We start from the raw sequence: 19,485 nt of genomic DNA, 5'->3' as shown, positions 1-19,485 counted from the left end.
CCAGCCTGGGTAACAAGAGCGAAACCCCGTCCAAAAAAAAAAAAAAAGAAATTCTCACCTAATAAAGTTTATTTGTATATTGGCCAATATAGAAATAAAGTTCAGGTCACACCCTAACGGGCCCATGCTTGAATCTGCAAGGGTAGATCTGAGGTCCTGAACTCACAGGCCATGGGCAGAAATACAATATCCTCTCCAGTCAAAGAAGGAGATACTTTTCATTTCCATTTGCTTCTCACATTCTTGGGGCTTGTATTTGCAGCTTTGACACTAACTTTAAATAAACATTTGTTTTCAAGGCAAGAAAATAATTGTCTTCATTTTTTTACCCAGTTCTCAAAATATCCATTTTAGGAATTCCTAAAATGACATTTAACTCAGTTTCTGGAATTGGAAAACTTCCCTGCCAAGGACCACTGTTTTGACCTTGAATTAATAAAGCCAGCTCAGCCCTCTTCCTGACAGGCATCTGCAAAACAGTCTTCATTCAAATAAACGAAGCTGTGTTAGTTGGCATTAGTTTTTTTTCCTGACATCTGCCAGTTTCCAGTAGAGACCCCAGCCTCCTTACTGAATCCGCAGAAATGGTGCTCCCAGTCTCTCTCGCCTCCGTTTCATCATTCTCCTGGCTACTCAAGTTTTGCCCTCATACTGGAGTCTTGGTAGGAAGTTCTCTCACACAAGGGGTATGCAGTTCTGTCAGCCAAAGGAAATTATAAAAGCTTCCCAAACTTATGGCAAAAATTAAAGTACTTTTCTCTAAAAACATGATCTTCAGACTTCCCCTCCCCTGCCCCCACAAAAGACCTAAGAGCCCAGGAGGCAGCAGTGGGGCAGTGACAAGTTCCAGATCCCAAATGAATCAGCTGTCCTCTGATCTGCCTGACATCATTCACACTCAGCCAGCAACAAATCAGAGCTACAGAAAGCACCTTGTTCCTGCGTCAGCGACAAGCATCAAACTCCCTCCCCCACAAAGCAGTTGCAACCTCCAACCCTGAGGCCTGGCGGCAGTAAAGACTGGCAGAAATTATACATAGCAACTTGAAAACTCACACTGTGTCAGAAATACTATTAACCCAGAAGGCAAGGGCAAAGCTAAACAGCTGTTGCAGTGGGCAAGGGACTGGAAGAAAGATTAATGATTCCAAACTGGTAAAATAATGAGCTAAGACTGTGGGCATTTCTGCAACATTATTCATTCTCAAACCCAAATCTGAGGGATGACAACAGGGCTTTACTGTTAGGGCTCAAAGCACAGTCATTATTCAAATGCTGAATTTGACTAGTTTAAGTAAACTGTACTTCTTCAGACAAAGTTCAGCACCATTTTTTATTCAATTTCTATTACTCTCTAATCATTTGAACATATTTGTGGTAAGAAAAGCCAAAAGGAAAATTAAGAAAATAAGCCCAGAAACTAGTTTAATTTCATCCATTAATGTTTAAGGTAAGCTGAAGACCTCTATTGAAGGGTAAGCTAAGCATACTTCTGTATGATTTGGTTTCCCCACCTGTAAAATAAAGATCATTAAGGTACCAATATATACGTTGTGGTGAGGATTAATATATGTAAAACAGCAAAGTGCCTAGCACGGAGAAAGCACCATAGAAGTGTTAGCTATTACTATAGGTCTTGCCCTCTTGGAGCAATCTCCCAGTCTAAAGGAAGAAATAGGTCTCAACAAATAGAAAGCCATCTGAGAAAAAGAACCTAGACTCAAGAAAGCCAAGTGATCAAAGTAAACTGTGGAGCTAAACACTGGCAGCTAAGAGAGCCAAAGAGAAGCAAGTCTCGTCCCCTGCTTCAGAGGCCCTGCAAACTCTGATAAGCTTCTCTCATTCACCTAGATGACAAAGTATGTCAAGCTGTTTTTTCTATGGTAATATTCAAATGACTAATTCACAGGCAAACTGGTGCTTTTTAAAATGCGGGTCACATCTCTTTAGTAAAACATGATGTCAATTTAAGAAGTCAGGTCATACCTCCTTAGTAAGACATGATATCAATTTAGGAAGTCAGTATCAACATTTTCTAAAAAGGGAAACTGCCTGCACACAAAAGGTACATATACAAATGAAATAGAATAGAAAAGAAAATATCAGAGTCGTTCCCACACAGTAAAGGCAAGCACTGTTTTCTGAAATGTGTGTTTATGACATCCATCACTGAAATACATAAAAATGAGGAAGGGGATCCAGGCAACTAGGATCACCTCCCTCTTGACTTCCACACTGCATTTCAATAGAAGAAAAGGCTGGGTGACTGTTCCTAAATCACCTTCCTATAAGATAGCAGGCCTGGTATGGGAGAATCTCTGGGAAGACACTGTTTTTACTTAAACAAGATCAAACCCCCACCCTACTCCTCCAAGACCAGAAACCTTTCACATGTAATTCCTAAACTGTAAACCCAAGACCCTTTCATATGTGATTTCTTTTTTTTTTTTTTTTTTTTTTTTTTTTTTTTTTTTTTGAGACGGAGTTTCATTCTCGTTACCCAGGCTGGAGTGCAATGGCGCGATCTCAGCTCACCGCAGCCTGCACCTCCTGGGTTCAGGCAATTCTCCTGCCTCAGCCTCCTGAGTAGCTGGGATTACAGGCACGCGCCACCATGCCCAGCTAATTTTTGTATTTTTAGTAGAGACAGGGTTTCACCATGTTGACCAGGATGGTCTCGATCTCTTGACCTCGTGCGTGATCCACCCACCTCGGCCTCCCAAAGTGCTGGGATTACAGGCGTGAGCCACCGCGCCCGGCCTCATATGTGATTTCTAAAGCTGTAAACCCAAGACCTTTCACTTGTCATTTCTAAGGCTGTAAACCTAAGATCCTTTCACGTGTAATATCTAGAGTATAAGCCTATATAAAGGCAGAGCTTCTCTTTGTTATGGGAGCTTGGCCGTTTGGACAAAACATAAAGCCTTGTTCCCCCTTCCTTTTCTAGTTCAGTGTCTGAGGGGTCTGTTTCTTGAGGCAGGCCACTCCTGCTTCACAAATATACAAATGCACACTTAAGTGATGGGTCATAATGCAAACTCTATTTGTTACTGAGGTCAAAGTCTAAAAAGCTTGAAAGCCGTAATTCTAATTATCCAAGCAAACTCACCCCACCTCTTAGCTACAGGCCCTCACTTTTCCTCTCCATGTATTAGTCCAATTACTCAGCCCTCTCCGCTCCCTCCCCAGTTCAGTAGCAGGCCCTAAAGATAACTACAACACTTTCTCAGAAACCTTGCAGCTCTCAAACACGTACTGGATCTCACATTGGAAAGCCTTGTGATAGCAGATAGTACCAGGATCAGTTGCCAAAAGCCCCAGCCTTGGTCTATCCTCCCGTCCCCTGCTAAGGCTTGCAGTTACGGCTGAACCCTAAATTTCTAAACAATATTCTCCAATTCTCTAATACCCAAGACCAGGCTACTGAATAAATAATGATGATGATGATGATGACACAACAGCAACTAACATTTATTTATTAAGTGCTTGACTGTTTATTAGGTTCTATTCTAAGCATTTTTTTTTTTTTTTTTGAGACGGAGTTTCGCTCTTGTTTCCCAGGCTGGAGTGCAATGGCGTGATCTCGGCTCACCGCAACCTCCGCCTCCTGGGTTCAGGCAATTCTCCTGCCCCAGCCTCCTGAGTCGCTGGGATTACAGGCACGCGCCACCATGCCCAGCTAATTTTTTGTATTTTTAGTAGAGATGGGGTTTCACCATGTTGACCAGGATGGTCTCCATCTCTTGACCTCGTGATCCACCCGCCTCGGCCTCCCACAGTGCTGGGATTACAGGCTTGAGCCACCGCGCCTGGCCTATTCTAAGCATTTTACACATAAATACTCATGTAATACTCATCATAGTCATACGATATACGTACTATTACTCCCATTATTGTTAAGATCATACCAGTGGTAAGCAGAAAGTAGCATTTCCTCAATATGTTGGTGCCTGGTTATATATATATATATATATGAATTACACTAGTCAGAAGTGTTCCTGTCGTCAGCCAAGTTGGTAAACTGAAGCAGTCTAACTCTAGCTTCCAATGTTATAAATCACTGTGCTCTACCTTTCAGGAGAAAATTCTGACAACAGCAGCAAATGAATTTCTCTCTAGCCTGCTCTGCATATATTGCAGAGCAGTACTACTGCAGAGCAGTATTCCTTGGGTGGAGGAGAGAAAGCATGGAGCTCCTTAAATAATGCTAAAGTGAGAAAATATTTCTTTGGTTTTTAGAGAATGAAAGCCATATTTTACATCCTTTATCTGACCAAAGAAGATATTACTTTTACCTCCAGGTAACACATTCCCACACAGAGTACTCTTGTTAGCAGCATTAGAATCCATTGGTGCCAATATTCCTGTAGCTTTGCCAGGACTAGGAAGGCCTAACATTTCCCTGGGACTGGTGACAGGGCTCAATAATTTGCAGTATGGCAAAAGAAACATCTGCCTTCTCTTATTCATTCATACATCTATTTATTGACTGTAGAGCCAGGGAAGAAAGGCCTCTGCTACAGGCTTCTCACTTTAGAGATCCTGCAAAATAACAGAAACACAAAAAAACAATCATTAAAGAAATGGGGTTTCCTCTATCACGAGATTCCACACTGGCAAAGTGGAATCCTAAAAATCCATTCTTGCGACTTATACTGTTCAGACCACAGGAAAACCTCTGTCCACATATTTCTTCCTATGTCCTTAAAAAAAGAGGCAACTGGCTGGGTGTGGTGGCTCGCGCCTGTAATCCCAGCACTTTGGGATGCCGAGGCAGATGGATCACGAGGTCAGGAAATTGAGACCAACCTGGCCAACATGGTGAAACCCCGTCTCTACTAAAAATATAAAAATTAGCTGGGTGGGGTGGCACATACCTGTAATTTCAACTACTTGGGAGGCTGAAGCAGGAGAATCACTTGAACCTGGCAGGCGGAGATTGCAGTGAGCCGAGATTGCACCACTGTACTCCAGCCTGGCGACTAAGCAAGACTCCGAGAGGCAACTACGTCAGAATGCCATTTATGGGTTGTGAAACTACAAACTTTAGAGAACTCTGCCTGAGAATATGGAATATTTGAGCAGCACAGGGTGTTAGAAATAAAAGACAAGACAAATTAACTGTTACATCCTTCCTGTCAAATAACATCAATGTCTAGATATCATGCCTAAGAAAGTATTACCTCCTAACAAAGTCAAGCATCCATTTATTTGATTTATTCCTGTTCTAATTCAAGGTTCTAAAGGTACTCATAATTTAGCACACTATTCCTAACAGTAGCACACAGCAATTGAGCCCCAACTGAGACCCTGTCTCTAAACAAATAAGCAAGTAAGTAAGCAAGAAAATGGGGAAAATGGGCTTTCATGATATATTAGTTTTCTATTGCATAACAAATTAGCAAAAACTTAGCCACATAAAACAATACACATTTATTATCTCACAATTTCTGATTCAGGAATTCAAGCACAGCTTAGCTAGGTCCTTGCTTAGGGTCTCATAAAGCTGCAAGCAAGGTGTCACCTGGGCTATTTTCTCACATGAAGACTCGATTCAGGAAGAATCCAATTCTAAACTCGTTCTCATCTGCACACAGAACATTCTCTAAAATTGACTACATGCTCGGTTATAAAGCTAGTCTCAATAAATTTTTTAAAAATCAAAATCATATCAACCATCTTCTCAGACCTCATGGAATAAAATTACAAATCAATACCAAGAGAAACTCTCAAAACCACACAAGTACATGGAAACTAAGCAATTTGCTCCTGAATGACTTTAAAGAATGAGATTAAGGCAGAAATCAAAAAAATTTTTTAAGTAAATAAAAATAGAGACACAACATACCAAAATCTCCAGAATACAACAAAAGCACTGTTAAGACTAAAGTTTAGGCCAGGCACGGTGGCTCATGCCTGTAATCACAGCACTTTGGGAGGCCAAGGTGGGAATATGGCCTGAGCTCAGGAGTTTGAGACCAGCCTGGGCAACATGGTGAAACCCTGCCTCTACCAAAAATATGAAAATTAGCCAGGCGTAGTGGTGCATTTCTGTAATCCCAGTTACTCAAGAGGCTGAGGATCACTTGATCCTTCTGGTCCTGGGCTTTTTTTTGGTTCGTAGATTTTTATATTACTGATTCAGTTTTATAGCTCATTATTGGTCTGTTCCAGATTTCCATTTCATCCTGGTTCACTCTTAGGAGTTTGTGTGTTTCAAGGAATTTATTCATTTCTTCTAGTTTTCTCTGGTTTATGCTCATAGAGATGTTATAGTAGTCTCTGAGGATCTTTTGTATTTCTGTGATATCAGTTGTAATGTCACTTTTGTCATTTCTGATTGTGCTTATTTAAATCTTCTCTTTTCTTGGTTAATCTATCCAGCAGTTTAACAATTTTGTTCATCATTTGAAACAACCCACTTTTTGTTTTGTTGCTCCTTTATGTCATATTTTTGGCCTCAATATCATTTAGTTCTGCCCTGATCTTTCTTACTTCTTTTCTTCTGCTAAATTTGGGTTTGGCTTGTTTTTGGTTCTCTACTCCCTATAGCTATGATGTTAAGTTGTTATTTTGAGATATTTCTTTTTGATGTTAGGCATTTAGCGCTATATATTTTCATCTTTTTTTTTTTTTTTTTTTTTTTTTCTTTTTCTTTTTGGAGACAGATTCTTGCTCTGTTGGCCAGGCTGGAGTGCAGTGGCACAACCTCAGTTCACTGCAACCTCTGCCTCACAGAGGATTCACAGCCAAGTTCTACCAGATGTACAAAGAAGAACTGGTACCAATCTGAAACCATTAAACAAAAAAATCGAGTATGAGGGATTCTTCCCTAACTCGTTCCACTAAACCAACATCATCCTGATACCAAAATCTGACAAGTACAGAACAACAACAACAACAACAACAAAAACAACAGGCCGATATCCCTGATGAACATGAATGTAAAAATCCTCAACAAAATACTAACAAACTGAATCCAGCAACACATCAAGAAGATAACTGGATAATGATCAAGTGGTTTTATGCCTGGGATACAAGGATGGTTCAGCATGCACAACTCAATAAATGTGACTTACCACATAAACAGAATAAAAACCAAAAACCATATGATTATGTCAACAGACACAGAAAAAGCATTTGATAAAATTCAACAACAATTCATGATTAAAAACCTTCAACAAATTAGGCACTGAAGGAAGACACCTCAAAATAATAGCAACCATCTATGATAAGCTCACAGGCCAACAGCATCATACCTAATGGGTAAAAGCTGAAAACATTCCCCCTAAAAAGTGGAACAAAATGAGAATGTCCACTTTCACTACCCCTATTCCACATAGTACTGGAAGTGTTAACCAGAGCAATTGGGCAAGAGAAAAAAATAAAAAGCATCCAAATAGGAGCAGAGTTAGTCAAATTATATCTGTTTACCAACAAAATAATCCTATACCTAGAAAACCATAAACATTCCTCCAAATGATTCCTGGACCCAATAGACAATTTTAGTAAAGTTTCAGGATATAAAATTAATGGTCAAAATCAGCTGCATTTCTATACACCAACATTCAAGCTCAGAATCAAATCAAGATGCCAATCCCATTTACAGCTGCCACAACCAAAATAAAATATCTAGGAATACATTTAACCAAGATGAAAAACCTCTACAAGGAGAGCTAAAGAACACTGATGAAAGAAATCACAGACAACACAAACAAATGGAAAAATATCCCATGATCATGGATAGGAAGAATCAATATTGTGAAAATGGCTATACTGCCCAATGCAATTTTTATCAAATTACCAATGTCATTTTTCAAAGAATCAGAAAAAAACTATTCCAAAATTCATATGGAACCAAAAAAGAGCCCACATGGTGAAAGCAATCCTAAACAAAAATAACGAAGCTGGAAGCATCACATTACCTCACTCTAATTATACTACAAGTATATAGTCACTAAAACAGCAGGATACTGGTACAAAAACAGACATATAGCTCAATGAAATAAAACAGAGAACCCACAAGTCAATCCACACACCTACAGCAAACTGATCTTCAACAAAGTTGACCAAAATAATCAAAGAACACTCCATTCAATGAATGGTGCTGGGAAAATTGGCTAAACATATAAAGAAGAATTAAACTGGACCCCTATCTCTCACCATATACAAAAATGAACTCATGATGGATTAAAGATTTAAATATAAGACCTGAAACTATAAAACCCTAAAAGAAAAGCCAGGAAAAACTCTTCTGGACATTGGCCTAGGCAAATAATTTATGACTAAGACCTCAAACAAATACAACCAAAACAAAAGCAGACAAATGAGACTTAATTAAAGAGCTTCTGTACAGCAAAAGAAACAATTAACAGAGTAAAAGACAATCCATAGAATGGGAGAAAATATCTGCCAACTATACATCCAACAAAGGACTAATATCCAGAATCTAAGAAACTTAAACCATAAGAAAAAAAGAAATCTATTAAAAAATAGGCAACAGACACAAAAGAAGACAAGCAATCAACAAACTCATGAAAAAAATATCCAACATTACTAATCATCAGAGAAATGCAAATTAAACCATAATGAGATACCATCTTATACCAGTCAGAATGGAAAATGACAGATGTTGGATGCAGAGAAAAGGAAATGCTTATATACTGTTGGTGGGAATGTAAATTAGTTTAACCTCTACAGAAAATAGTATAGGGATTTCACACTGAACTGAAAATAGACTACAGTTTGATCTGGCAATCCCACGACTGGGTATCTACCCAAGGGAAAATAAATCTTTTTTTTCTTTTTTTTTTTTGAGACAGAGTCCTGTTCTGTTGCCTCCTGGGTTCAAGCAATTCTCCTGCCTCAGCCTCCCAAGTATCTGGGACTACAAGCGCATGCTACCACATCTGGCTAATTTTTATATTTTTAGTACAGACGGGCTTTCACCATCTTGAACAAGCTGGTATTGAACTCCTGACCTCATGATCCACCCGTCTCAGCATCCCAAAGTGCTAGGATTACAGGCGTGAGCCACTGCACCCGGCCAAGAAAATAAATCTTTAAAAAAATTTTTAATTGTTAAACTTTTTTTCCCTAGGGCTTTAAGACACAGCATAAGGAAATTACTTTACCAAAAAAGACACCTTCACTGGTACATTTATCGCAGCACTATTCATAATAGCAAACTCAGGAAATCAACGTAGCCTATCAACAGTGGATTGGATAAAGAAACTGTGGTACATATATACCATGAAATATTATGCACCATAAAAAGAATGAAACCCTGTCCTTTGCAGCAATATGGATGTAGCTGGAGGTCATTATTCTATATGAAATAACTCAGAAACAGAGAATCAAATACCATGTGTTCTCACTTATAAGTGAGAGCTAAAAATGGGTACATGTGGAGATAAAGATGGAAACAATAGACATAGGGACTCCAAAAGGGGAAAGGAGGTGTGGCAAGCATAGAAAAACTACTTATTGGGTATTATATTCACTATTTGGCTGACGGGTTCACTAGAAGTCAAAACCCCAGCATTATACAGTATGTCCATGTAACAAACCTGCACATGTACCCCTGAATCTTAACAACAACAAAAAAAGGACAGAAAAGAAAGTATTTTTGGCCAATTCTATTTCTATTGCTTCAGCAAAGCAAATATCCTCTAAACAGAATTTAATGGGGGGTGGGGGTGGACACTGACCAGGAGCTGCCTGGTTCATGGACAGTAATTTCAAGGTAAATGGAAACCGTCCTGCTTTGGAAGACTGCTCCTCTGATCAAAGATGGTAAAAAACAGATCCATGTGGTGGGCTGAACTGCATTCTATTTTTCTAACACTGACTGATGGAAGAATTGAACAATGGTAGAAGCCCCTGTGTCTGGGTCTTTACTGACCTCATGCAATGTGACCAATGGCTTGACTATACACTCAGGTGAGAGGACAATGGAAACCTGGCCTGTTAAAAGAATACCTACATGGAGCATGGCCTTAAAGACATTTGAGGGATGCATTAAGCTGACAGGAAACAATAAGTAGACATCCCCTGTGCCCCCTTGAGGTGGCCACCTCAGTCCCTGAAAAGAGTGAGTATGGGGGCACTGCAGCAGTGCAGAGATGAGCTGAATCCAGACAGGATTCTTTTGCACCCTCTCAGGCACAAAATGCCACAAAGAACTGTTCTGTTTCTCCACAAAGATTGCTGGTGACTATGGGGCAGATTCTCTGGTAGGAAGGCCCTGAACATAGCTGGCATATGAGACTAATGCCGGTAGCCCTGGGAGTTACAAATGGGTCTTGACAGGAATAGACACTGACTCTGGTGTGGGCTTTGCTTATCCCACGGAAGATAAAAATGCTCAGAGTACCATTAAAAAACAACAACAACAGAAGATACTGCATGGATTTGAATGGCCCATCATCATTTCTTCAAGGAACACACTGTACAGCCCATAATGTCCAACAATGGACAGAGTAAGATATTCTCTTAGAGTAATAGTCTGATAGAGAGTAGAATGGGCAATTGAAACATTGGTTGTCTGAAACAGGGGGAGATAAAAACATGAAGAGGTGGCTTACAGGCCATCATGAGTATGTATGTGCTCACACTCAACGTGGGACTTTTTCTCTGTTTTTCTGGTTGATCTGAGGAAGAGGGGTTGGGGAGGATGCTACCATGAATACACAATTCTTTCCAGGGGAGGAGTACATTTGTATAACTATGATATTTTTTTTCTTTTTCTTTTCTTTCTGTTTTGTTGTTGTCTGTTTGTTTTTGAGAGACAGAGTCTCACTCTGTTACCCAGGCTGGAGTAGAGTGGCACCATCTCAGCTCCCAGGTTCAGGCGATTCTCCTGCCTCAGCTTCACAAGTAGCTGGGACTACAGGCATGCACCACCATGCCTGGATAATTTTTTTTGTATTTTTAGAAGAGATGGGGTTTCACTATATGTTGGGTAGGCTGGTCTTAAACTCCTGACCTCAGGTGATCTGTCTGCCTTGGCCTCCAAAAGTGCTGGGATTACAGGTGTGAGCCACTGTGCCTGACCCTGTTTGTTTTTTGAGACAGGGTCTTGCTCTGTTGCCCAGGCTGGAGTGCAGTGACATCCTCCTACCTCAGCCACTCAAGTAGCTGGGACCACAGTCAAGTGCCACCACACCCAGCTACTTTTTGCATTTTTGGTACAGACAGGGTTTTGCCATGTTGCCCAGGCAGGTCTTTAACTTATGAGCTCAAGCAATCTTCCTGCCTTGGCCTCCCAAAATGCCAGGATTACAGGCATAAGACACCTTGCCTAGCCCGTAGTTTTTTCTTTCCACCCCAAATCAACTTTGAAAATTTTATTTTTTCTCTCCTACCTGATGCAGGGGTGCTAGGACCAGTGTTGCAACTATAAGTGCCGAAACAGCAGGGATGATTTCTAAAAAAAAAACTGTAAATATGTTTTTAAACCTTATGGCAAAATTCCTAAGAACATTACTGGGGTAAGTAGTACTTTCACCCCACTTAGCAAAAGTGGGACTAACAGTGAATGCAGCTATATTGCCTGGTGGTAAAAGCAGCTCACTATTTCTGCTCCTATATAACTTAACCCTATCTGAATGGAGTGGACTGGGGTGGAGCTACTCCTAGACTTGTACTGCTGCCTGCAAACTAGAACAGCACAAGAGAGATTCTAATGTCCCTTTCAAATGTGAAAAGGTTTGGGTATAAATGGAGAGAAGGAAAATTGTAGCTGAGAGTAAACAAGTGAATAAATGAGTTAGGGTTACTAATTAAGGAAAATTCAATGTTAAAACCCAAAAGAGTCTAAGAACAAGAGGTACTGCTGTCTCAAGCTCAATTATTCCAGATGCATGAAAGTATGAAACTGTATGTTTACTAAGGCCAATCCCAATTTTGGAACTTGATAAGATTGTAGGAAACCTGCAAACCTGAATGGCCTCATCCTGGGAGACATTCATACAATATGATGTACTGGACTAACAATTAATGATTGTGAGGGAATGTGTTCACTTTCCGGGTCCACAAGGGGGCATAGTTTTAAGGGCAAGAACTTCCCAGCACCGTGCCCCTCTCCCATCTCTGTCAGTCCGGGAGATTTAATGGTTTATGTTTAAATTTCACGGGAATGAGAAGAAACAAAAAGTCAGTCACTCCAGCAGAAGTTCTAAGGAACTCCTTTCATTGGCCTAGGGACTCAGAGAAGGTGGGGGTTCCTCCCAGGTTAAAAGTCCCCTCTTCCATACTCCTTTGGACTCCATGTTTGGATTCCCTTACACAAACACAGTTTTTGTCTATCCTGGATTTTACCTCTGGAGTCCCCTTACACACTCTCTCATGGAAGCCTGTCTTCCCCTCCTACACCTCAATATAACATTTCCTCTCCTGGATTCAGGATAGTTGAACACGCGGAAGTTACTGGAGAGTGGCATGCCCGGGGAGGGCACAGACGCTCCATGCCATTTCTCCAGTAACTCGCCCTATGCATCTCTTCATCTCTATCCTTTGCAGTACCCTATAAACCGGTAAATATTAAAATAGAAATCCAACAGGCTGAGTGCAGTGGCTCACGCCTGTATTCCCAGCACTTTGGGAGACCAAGGCAGGCGGATCACTTCAGGTCTGGAGTTCCAGACCAGCCTGACCAACATGGTGAAAGTCTGTCTCTACTAAAAACACAAAAATTAGCCAGGTATGGTGGCACCCATGCCTGCAGTCCCAGCTACTCAGGAGGCTGAGGCACGAGCATTACTTGAACCAGGGAGGCAGAGGTTGCAGCGAGTCAAGATCGCACCATTGCGCTCCAGCCTGGGTGACAGAGCAAGACTCGGTCTAAAAAAAAAAAAATAAATATATATATATATATATATATATATATATATACACACACACACACACACACACACATAGTCATTCAAGAAAGTCTATTTCATTTGGCATTGTTATTAAAAGAATACAATTCATAAGAAATTATTGATTATAAATAACAATTTTACTAAAAAAATAAAGCCAAAGTATGGATATTTTAATAATTTATGAATTTGCCTTATTTTATTGCTCATTTAAATAGCTGAACCCCTAGACATGTGCAGTATTAATTCAACTATCATTTTTTATATTTTGCCAACTTTTAACTGTATAAAAATTGATAATGAAATTGGTTGTAATATTTGCCTGCTTTCTTCACTGATGATATGCTGTTTTTCTTTAATCTTTGAATGTTTTCATTTTATATCTGGATGAAAGCCATGATTTTTTGTTTTTATTTATTTATTTATTTATTTTTAAACTGTCTGTTAAACAGTTTTGGAAGTCTTCCACCAAATGCACAAAGAATTAACCTGTGAGTCACACTCATGTGGACCATCCAAGTACGTCAGCACTTGGTCCCCACAGGAAAATCTGAAATGTCAATCTGAAGTTGGCTCCCAGATGAACACAGAAGTTTACAGAATCTCTACATTTCTAATTTCAATGTTCCTTTACATAACTGGGTTTTGTTTTGTTTATTTAGGGCTAAGTTATCCCCATCTATGGCAGCAGAGCGTGGGGCATTGATTTTATGGACTGAACAATCCCAGGTATACACCCAAGAGAAAAGAAAACATATGCCCATTAATAAAACTTATACATGAATGATCATAGCAGCTTTATTCATAATATTCAAAAACTAGAAACAATCCAAATATCTATCAAATTGTGGTACAGTCACACAGGAAATATTGAAACATAAAGGAAGCCAGATGCCAAAGAGCAGGTGGTTTGTCATTTTCATTTCTATGAAATTCTACCACAGGCAAAACTAATCAGTAATTCCAAACAACAGTCGTTGCCTGGGGCCAAGACCTGAAAGATGGGACTGACTGCCAAACTATAGAAGGAATACTTAGGGGTAATAAAAATGTTCTATCTATTAATTATGGTTGTAGTTACATGGGTACATACCTTTGCCAAAATTCATCAAACAAAACAAAGGATCTCAAAGTGTTTGTTTCTATGGAACATAACTATCAATAATTACGGTATTGAAAATGGAAACTGAGACATTACAAAATACTTACTGATTCATTTGGTGATAATACTAAAAATGCACTGCATCTTAACAACATCTTAGTACTCATTATAAAATTAATTCTGACCTTGAGGACCCCTAAAACTTGTCCTTAAGTAAAGCATAAGTTTGTTCCAGGATATGAAAACTAATGAAGGACAAAACTTGGACTGTGAATTTTGACTGTCATGGTTTATAATACTTGAATCTGAAAAGCTACAAACTGGTTAAAATCTTAGCAAATAATTTATTCAATTTTGGTGACTCCATGTCCCTGGTTTACTATTTACTGCCATTACTTACAATATTAAAATGTATTCTTTTATGCTGTGTAATATACCTAGATAGCAATTTTTTGTGTCTTGCTACAAAAATTTTCTGTGCTTTATGCTGACTTATGTCCTTAATTAAGCAAGCATAAGGCTCTTCATACAAAAAACTACACTTACTTAAAATTGTAAGTAAGTTTGTTTATAAATATTTTACTGTCACTTAGGTTAAATAAGTAACCAGATTATTATTTCTCAAGCACAACAATCCTATCTTAAGTGTTTCCACTAATAATTCTTTGAAGATCTGTCTTCCCCAAATCAGATCCTATGTGTAGAAAATACTAAAATAAAACTTACAGTGTAATTTTATTTTTTAATTTGAGACAGGGTATCACTTTGTCACCCAGGCTAGAGTGCAGTGGCATGATCTCAGTTCACTGCAACCTCCACCTCCCAGGCTCAAGGGATCCTTCCACCTTAGCCTCCCGAGTAGCTGGGACCACAAGTGTGCGCTACCACACCTAGCTAACTTTTGTACATTTTTGTAGAGACAGGGTTTCACCATGTTGGCCAGGCTGGTCTCAAACTCCTGAGCTCAAGCGATCCTCCCACCTCAACCTTCCAAAGTGCTGGGATTACAAGCGTGAGCCACCAGCATTATTCTTATGATATGAGTCTCTGTCAAACACAGACAGATTCCGTTTTGTGCTAAGGCTTATCTGAAGATTCTGTAATCAACTAGAAGCCAAAGTCTGTGTCTTCAACAAAGAAGAGCTGTCCCAGTGCTCCATGGAAAAGGCCTGCAGCAGCTATTTTAAAACTACTAACACATTAAAGAATACACAGGCTTCCAACGGCACTGCTTGGACAACTGGACGACTTCCAAACCATACCAATGAACTGAGTCAGAATTTCCAGAACTTTTTTTAGTTAAGAAGCTGACTACTAACCTAAGATCCAGGGAAATTAGAATTATGTACACAGAATTGAATGAACTATAAGAAGTGATAATAATTTGTTTGAAATATTATTTTAATGTCCATTTTCTAATATGCAAGGGAGTCAGTTGTATTTCTTGTTAGGCTATCTGTAACACTTAACAATTAAACAGACTTTGCTCCTGTAAAATGAAACATTCCTAAATCACATCTGATTCTCACTGACCATCCCCTAACCCAGAACTAAGAAGGTCTTACCGAGTCTCCTTACAGTTCAAGGTAATACAATTATTTGAATAGGGCTAACAAGATTCTGTTCTCCATTTGACCGGAATATAATTGTAAACAATGATTGTGCAACAAAGGGCTTGCCTGAAAGGTGACATTTGAGAATCATGCTCATTTGATCAGGTATAACAAATCACTTTTAAGGAACTATGGTTGACTTTATGGAGCCAATACTTAACAAAATCTTCCTGAAGAAACTGGCCTGGTATCTGGCTTTACAGGGTCCAGACTTACATATGGTTGTCTGAGACCTACGGACAGTCTGTCTTCCAGGAAGAGACTTCCTGGAAGGTCCAGGACCCTTAGGAATTCACCCAAAGTTATAAGTATTACAGGTAAAATGTGATAGAGAGTTTCTTAGGCTTGCCTTCCTAGCCTCAAAATACAAATAATAGAGGCCTTTAAAAGTCCAATCTGAGATTCTTTATAAAAATTTTCAGCAAAGCAAACTTAAGAAGGCCTTATGGTGTTCTGTTACTAAGAACAGGAATGATACCGAGCTCGGATTTATAATTTGGAGGCAGGTTCGCGAGAAGAAAACACCAAGCCGAGTACCTTTTAACAAGGTAAAAGAAGAGGATTTTATTTACAAAAGGGAATAGGTAAAAGAAGAGGATTTTATTTACAACAGGGACACACCCAGAGACCGTCCGTCCGGACACTCAACATCGGCGTTACAGCAGCACGGGTAAAACGCCAGTCAGAACTCTAAGCAGTCTCTCTCTCTCTTCAGCACCGGCGTTACAGCAGCTCGGGCAAAGCGCAAGTCACGGCTCTCAGCAATCTCTTTCTCTCTCTCTCTCTCCCTCTCTTCAGCACCAGCGTTACAGTAGCACGGGCAAGGTGCAAGTCACAGCTCTCAGCAATCTCTCTCTTCCTCTCTCTCTTTTTCCCTCTCTCCGTCTCTTTGGTTTTTTGTCTATATTTTATATGTTGTAGTTCAACTTAGGTCATAAAGTAAACACCAGCTGCTCTTTGTCTTGTCTCTTATGAACGTTATTATTATGTAACAGTAATTCTTGGCTTTGTTTACGGTTTTTGAAGAGACGGGAATTGGCCAGATTCCCAGCTCCTCGGAAATAAGCCAGGGTCATCATGAGCTCCTAATGCCCCGGGCTTACTGCCAAAGAAATGATAACTTTAGTTTCCAAGGTCCAAGAAACTTAGAGCAAACACTGGGCATGACTTTTCTTATATTAACCCTACATATGGTAAATTAATATTCTGGCTACACTATGCAAATAATCAAGCCAAGCCTAATGAGACCACCCTTGTTTTGTGACCAAAAATGTTTCAGATTATTTTAGATGAAAAGGCAGGAGATTATTTAAAAAAAAAAAAAAGTAAAAGTTAAAAAGAAAAAATAAGGTTACTGGATATTCCCAATAAAAACCTATGCATTGTTTAGAGAATACTCTTCCAGTTTGATTCTAGTCTTTTACCATCTTTGAGATACTTTACAACTCTGTAAGTTGTAGGTAACAGATGCTATGTGAAATTTTATATATATATATATATATATATATATATAAACAGGATCTCTCTCTGTCACCCAAGCTGGAGTAGAGTGATGCAATCATGGTTCACTGCAGGCTCAACCTCCCAAGCTCGTGCAATCTTCCCATTGCAGCAATCTAAGTAGCTGAAACTACAGGCAGTCACCACCCTATCTGGCTAATTCTAAAAAAAATTTTTTTTTAATTATTTTTTATTTTATTTATTTATTTATTTATTTTTGAGACGGAGTTTCGCTCTTGTTGCCCAGGCTGGAGTGCAATGGCGCGATCTCGGCTCACCGCAACCTCCGCCTCCTGGGTTCAGGCAATTCTCCTGCCCCAGCTTCCTGAGTAGCTGGGATTACAGGCATGCGCCACCATGCCCAGCTAATTTTTTGTATTTTTAGTAGAGACGGGGTTTCACCATGTTGACCAGGATGGTCTCGATCTCTTGACCTCGTGCGTGATCCACCCGCCTCGGCCTCCCAAAGTGCTGGGATTACAGGCTTGAGCCACCGCGCCCGGCTTAAAAAAATTTTTTTTGCAGAAACATGGTTTCACTACATTGCCCGGGCTGGTCTCAAACTTCTGGGCTCAAGTGATCCTCCTGCCTCAGCTTCCCAAAGTGCTGAGATTATAGGTGTGAACCAGTACATCTGGTCCACAAAATAATGTTTGTCTATAGACATGCTGATGAGTTCTGTATAGTGGAGGTACAACTGACTTCCCTTCTCTCCATAGAAAAATTCAATTTTGTAGTTCGATCGGTAGCAGGAGCGGAGAGCGGACCCCAGAGAGACCTGAGCAGCCCCACCGCCGCCGCCGGCCTAGTTACCATCACATCCCGGGAGGAGCCGTAGCTGCCGCAGCTGGCCCCAGTCACCATCACCGCAACCACGAGCAGCGAGGCCAAGACCCAGCAGCCGCCCGCCGTCCCCCCCCGCCGCCCCCGCCCTCAGCTCTGCCGACACCAAGCCCGGCACTACGGGCAGCGGCGCAGGGAGCGGTGGCCCAGGCGGCCTCACATCGGCGGCGCCTGCCAACGGGAACAAGATCATCGCCACGAAGGTTTTGGGAACAGTAAAATGGTTCAATGTAAGGAACGGATATGGTTTCATCAACAGGAATGACACCAAGGAAGATGTATTTGTACACCAGACTGCCATAAAGAAGAATAACTCCAGGAAGTACCTTCGCAGTGTAGGAGATGGAGAGACTGTGGAGTTTGATGTTGTTGAAGGAGAAAAGGGTGCGGAGGCAGCAAATGTTACAGGTCCTGGTGGCGTTCTAGTTCAAGGCAGTAAATACGCAGCAGACCGTAACCATTATAGACGCTATCCCCGTGGTAGGGGTCCTCCACGCAATTACCAGCAAAATTACCAGAATAGTGAGAGTGGGGAAAAGAACGAGGGATCACAGAGTGCTCCCGAAGGCCAGGCCCAACAACGCCGGCCCTACCGCAGGCGAAGGTTCCCACCTTACTACATGCGGAGACCCTATGGGCGTCGACCACAATATTCCAACCCTCCTGTGCAGGGAGAAGTGATGGAGGGTGCTGACAACCAGGGTGCAGGAGAACAAGGTAGACCAGTGAGGCAGAATATGTATCGGGGATATAGACCACGATTCCGCAGGGGCCCTCCTCGCCAAAGACAGCCTAGAGATGACGGCAATGAGGAAGATAAAGAAAATCAAGGAGATGAGACCCAAGGTCAGCAGCCACCTCAACGTCGGTACCGCAGCAACTTCAATTACCGACGCAGACGCCCAGAAAACCCTAAACCACAAGATGGCAAAGAGACAAAAGCAGCCGATCCACCAGCTGAGAATTCGTCTGCTCCCGAGGCTGAGCAGGGCGGGGCTGAGTAAATGCCAGCTTACCATCTCTACCATCATCCGGTTTAGTCATCCAACAAGAAGAAATAAGAAATTCCAGCAATAAGAAATGAACAAAAGATTGGAGCTGAAGACCTTAAGTGCTTGCTTTTGCCCGTTGACCAGATAAATAGAACTATCTGCATTATCTATGCAGCATGGGGTTTTTATTATTTTTACCTAAAGATGTAAAAATAACAACATCTTTTTGGTAATAACAAACGTGTTTTTTTAAAAAGCCTGGTTTTTCTCAATACGCCTTTAAAGGTTTTTAAATTGTTTCATATCTGGTCAAGTTGAGATTTTTAAGAACTTCATTTTTAATTTGTAATAAAAGTTTACAACTTGATTTTTTCAAAAAAGTCAACAAACTGCAAGCACCTGTTAATAAAGATCTTAAATAATTGTCTTTGTGTAAAAAAAAAAAAAAAAAAAGAAAAATTCAATTTTGTAATAATTAATAAATTTATTTCAACACTACACATACACACAACACATATCACTGTATGCTTCTTTCACTTCTTTGAACTGGAATATATCTGCTAGATTTTCTT

General features: G+C 40.4%; 1 protein-coding gene across 9 annotated transcripts in view; it reads right to left on the bottom strand.

The window, feature by feature from the left end:
• The window catches only part of MAST2 (microtubule associated serine/threonine kinase 2), a 250,465-nt gene that overhangs the window by 108,229 nt on the left and 122,751 nt on the right, over window positions 1-19,485 (bottom strand). The window contains exon 1 of one of the 9 annotated variants that reach the window (XM_037742879.1): window positions 4,296-4,483. The exons of 6 other annotated variants lie outside the window; for them this stretch is intronic. Coding sequence is in view for 2 of the 3 variants with exons in the window: in XM_037742874.1 (XP_037598802.1) it covers window positions 572-621 (50 nt within the window). In the remaining variant the exon portion in view is untranslated. Of the gene's footprint in view, window positions 1-571; window positions 879-4,295; window positions 4,484-19,485 lie in introns of those variants that run through there. 2 more of the 9 variants (XM_037742874.1, XM_037742877.1) reach the window with 2 other exon arrangements.

This window comes from Cebus imitator, unplaced genomic scaffold, assembly GCF_001604975.1.
Source record: "Cebus imitator isolate Cc_AM_T3 unplaced genomic scaffold, Cebus_imitator-1.0 Scaffold129, whole genome shotgun sequence".
NCBI classification, from domain to species: Eukaryota; Metazoa; Chordata; class Mammalia; order Primates; family Cebidae; genus Cebus; species Cebus imitator.
This window is presented reverse-complemented; position numbering and strand designations above follow the sequence as displayed.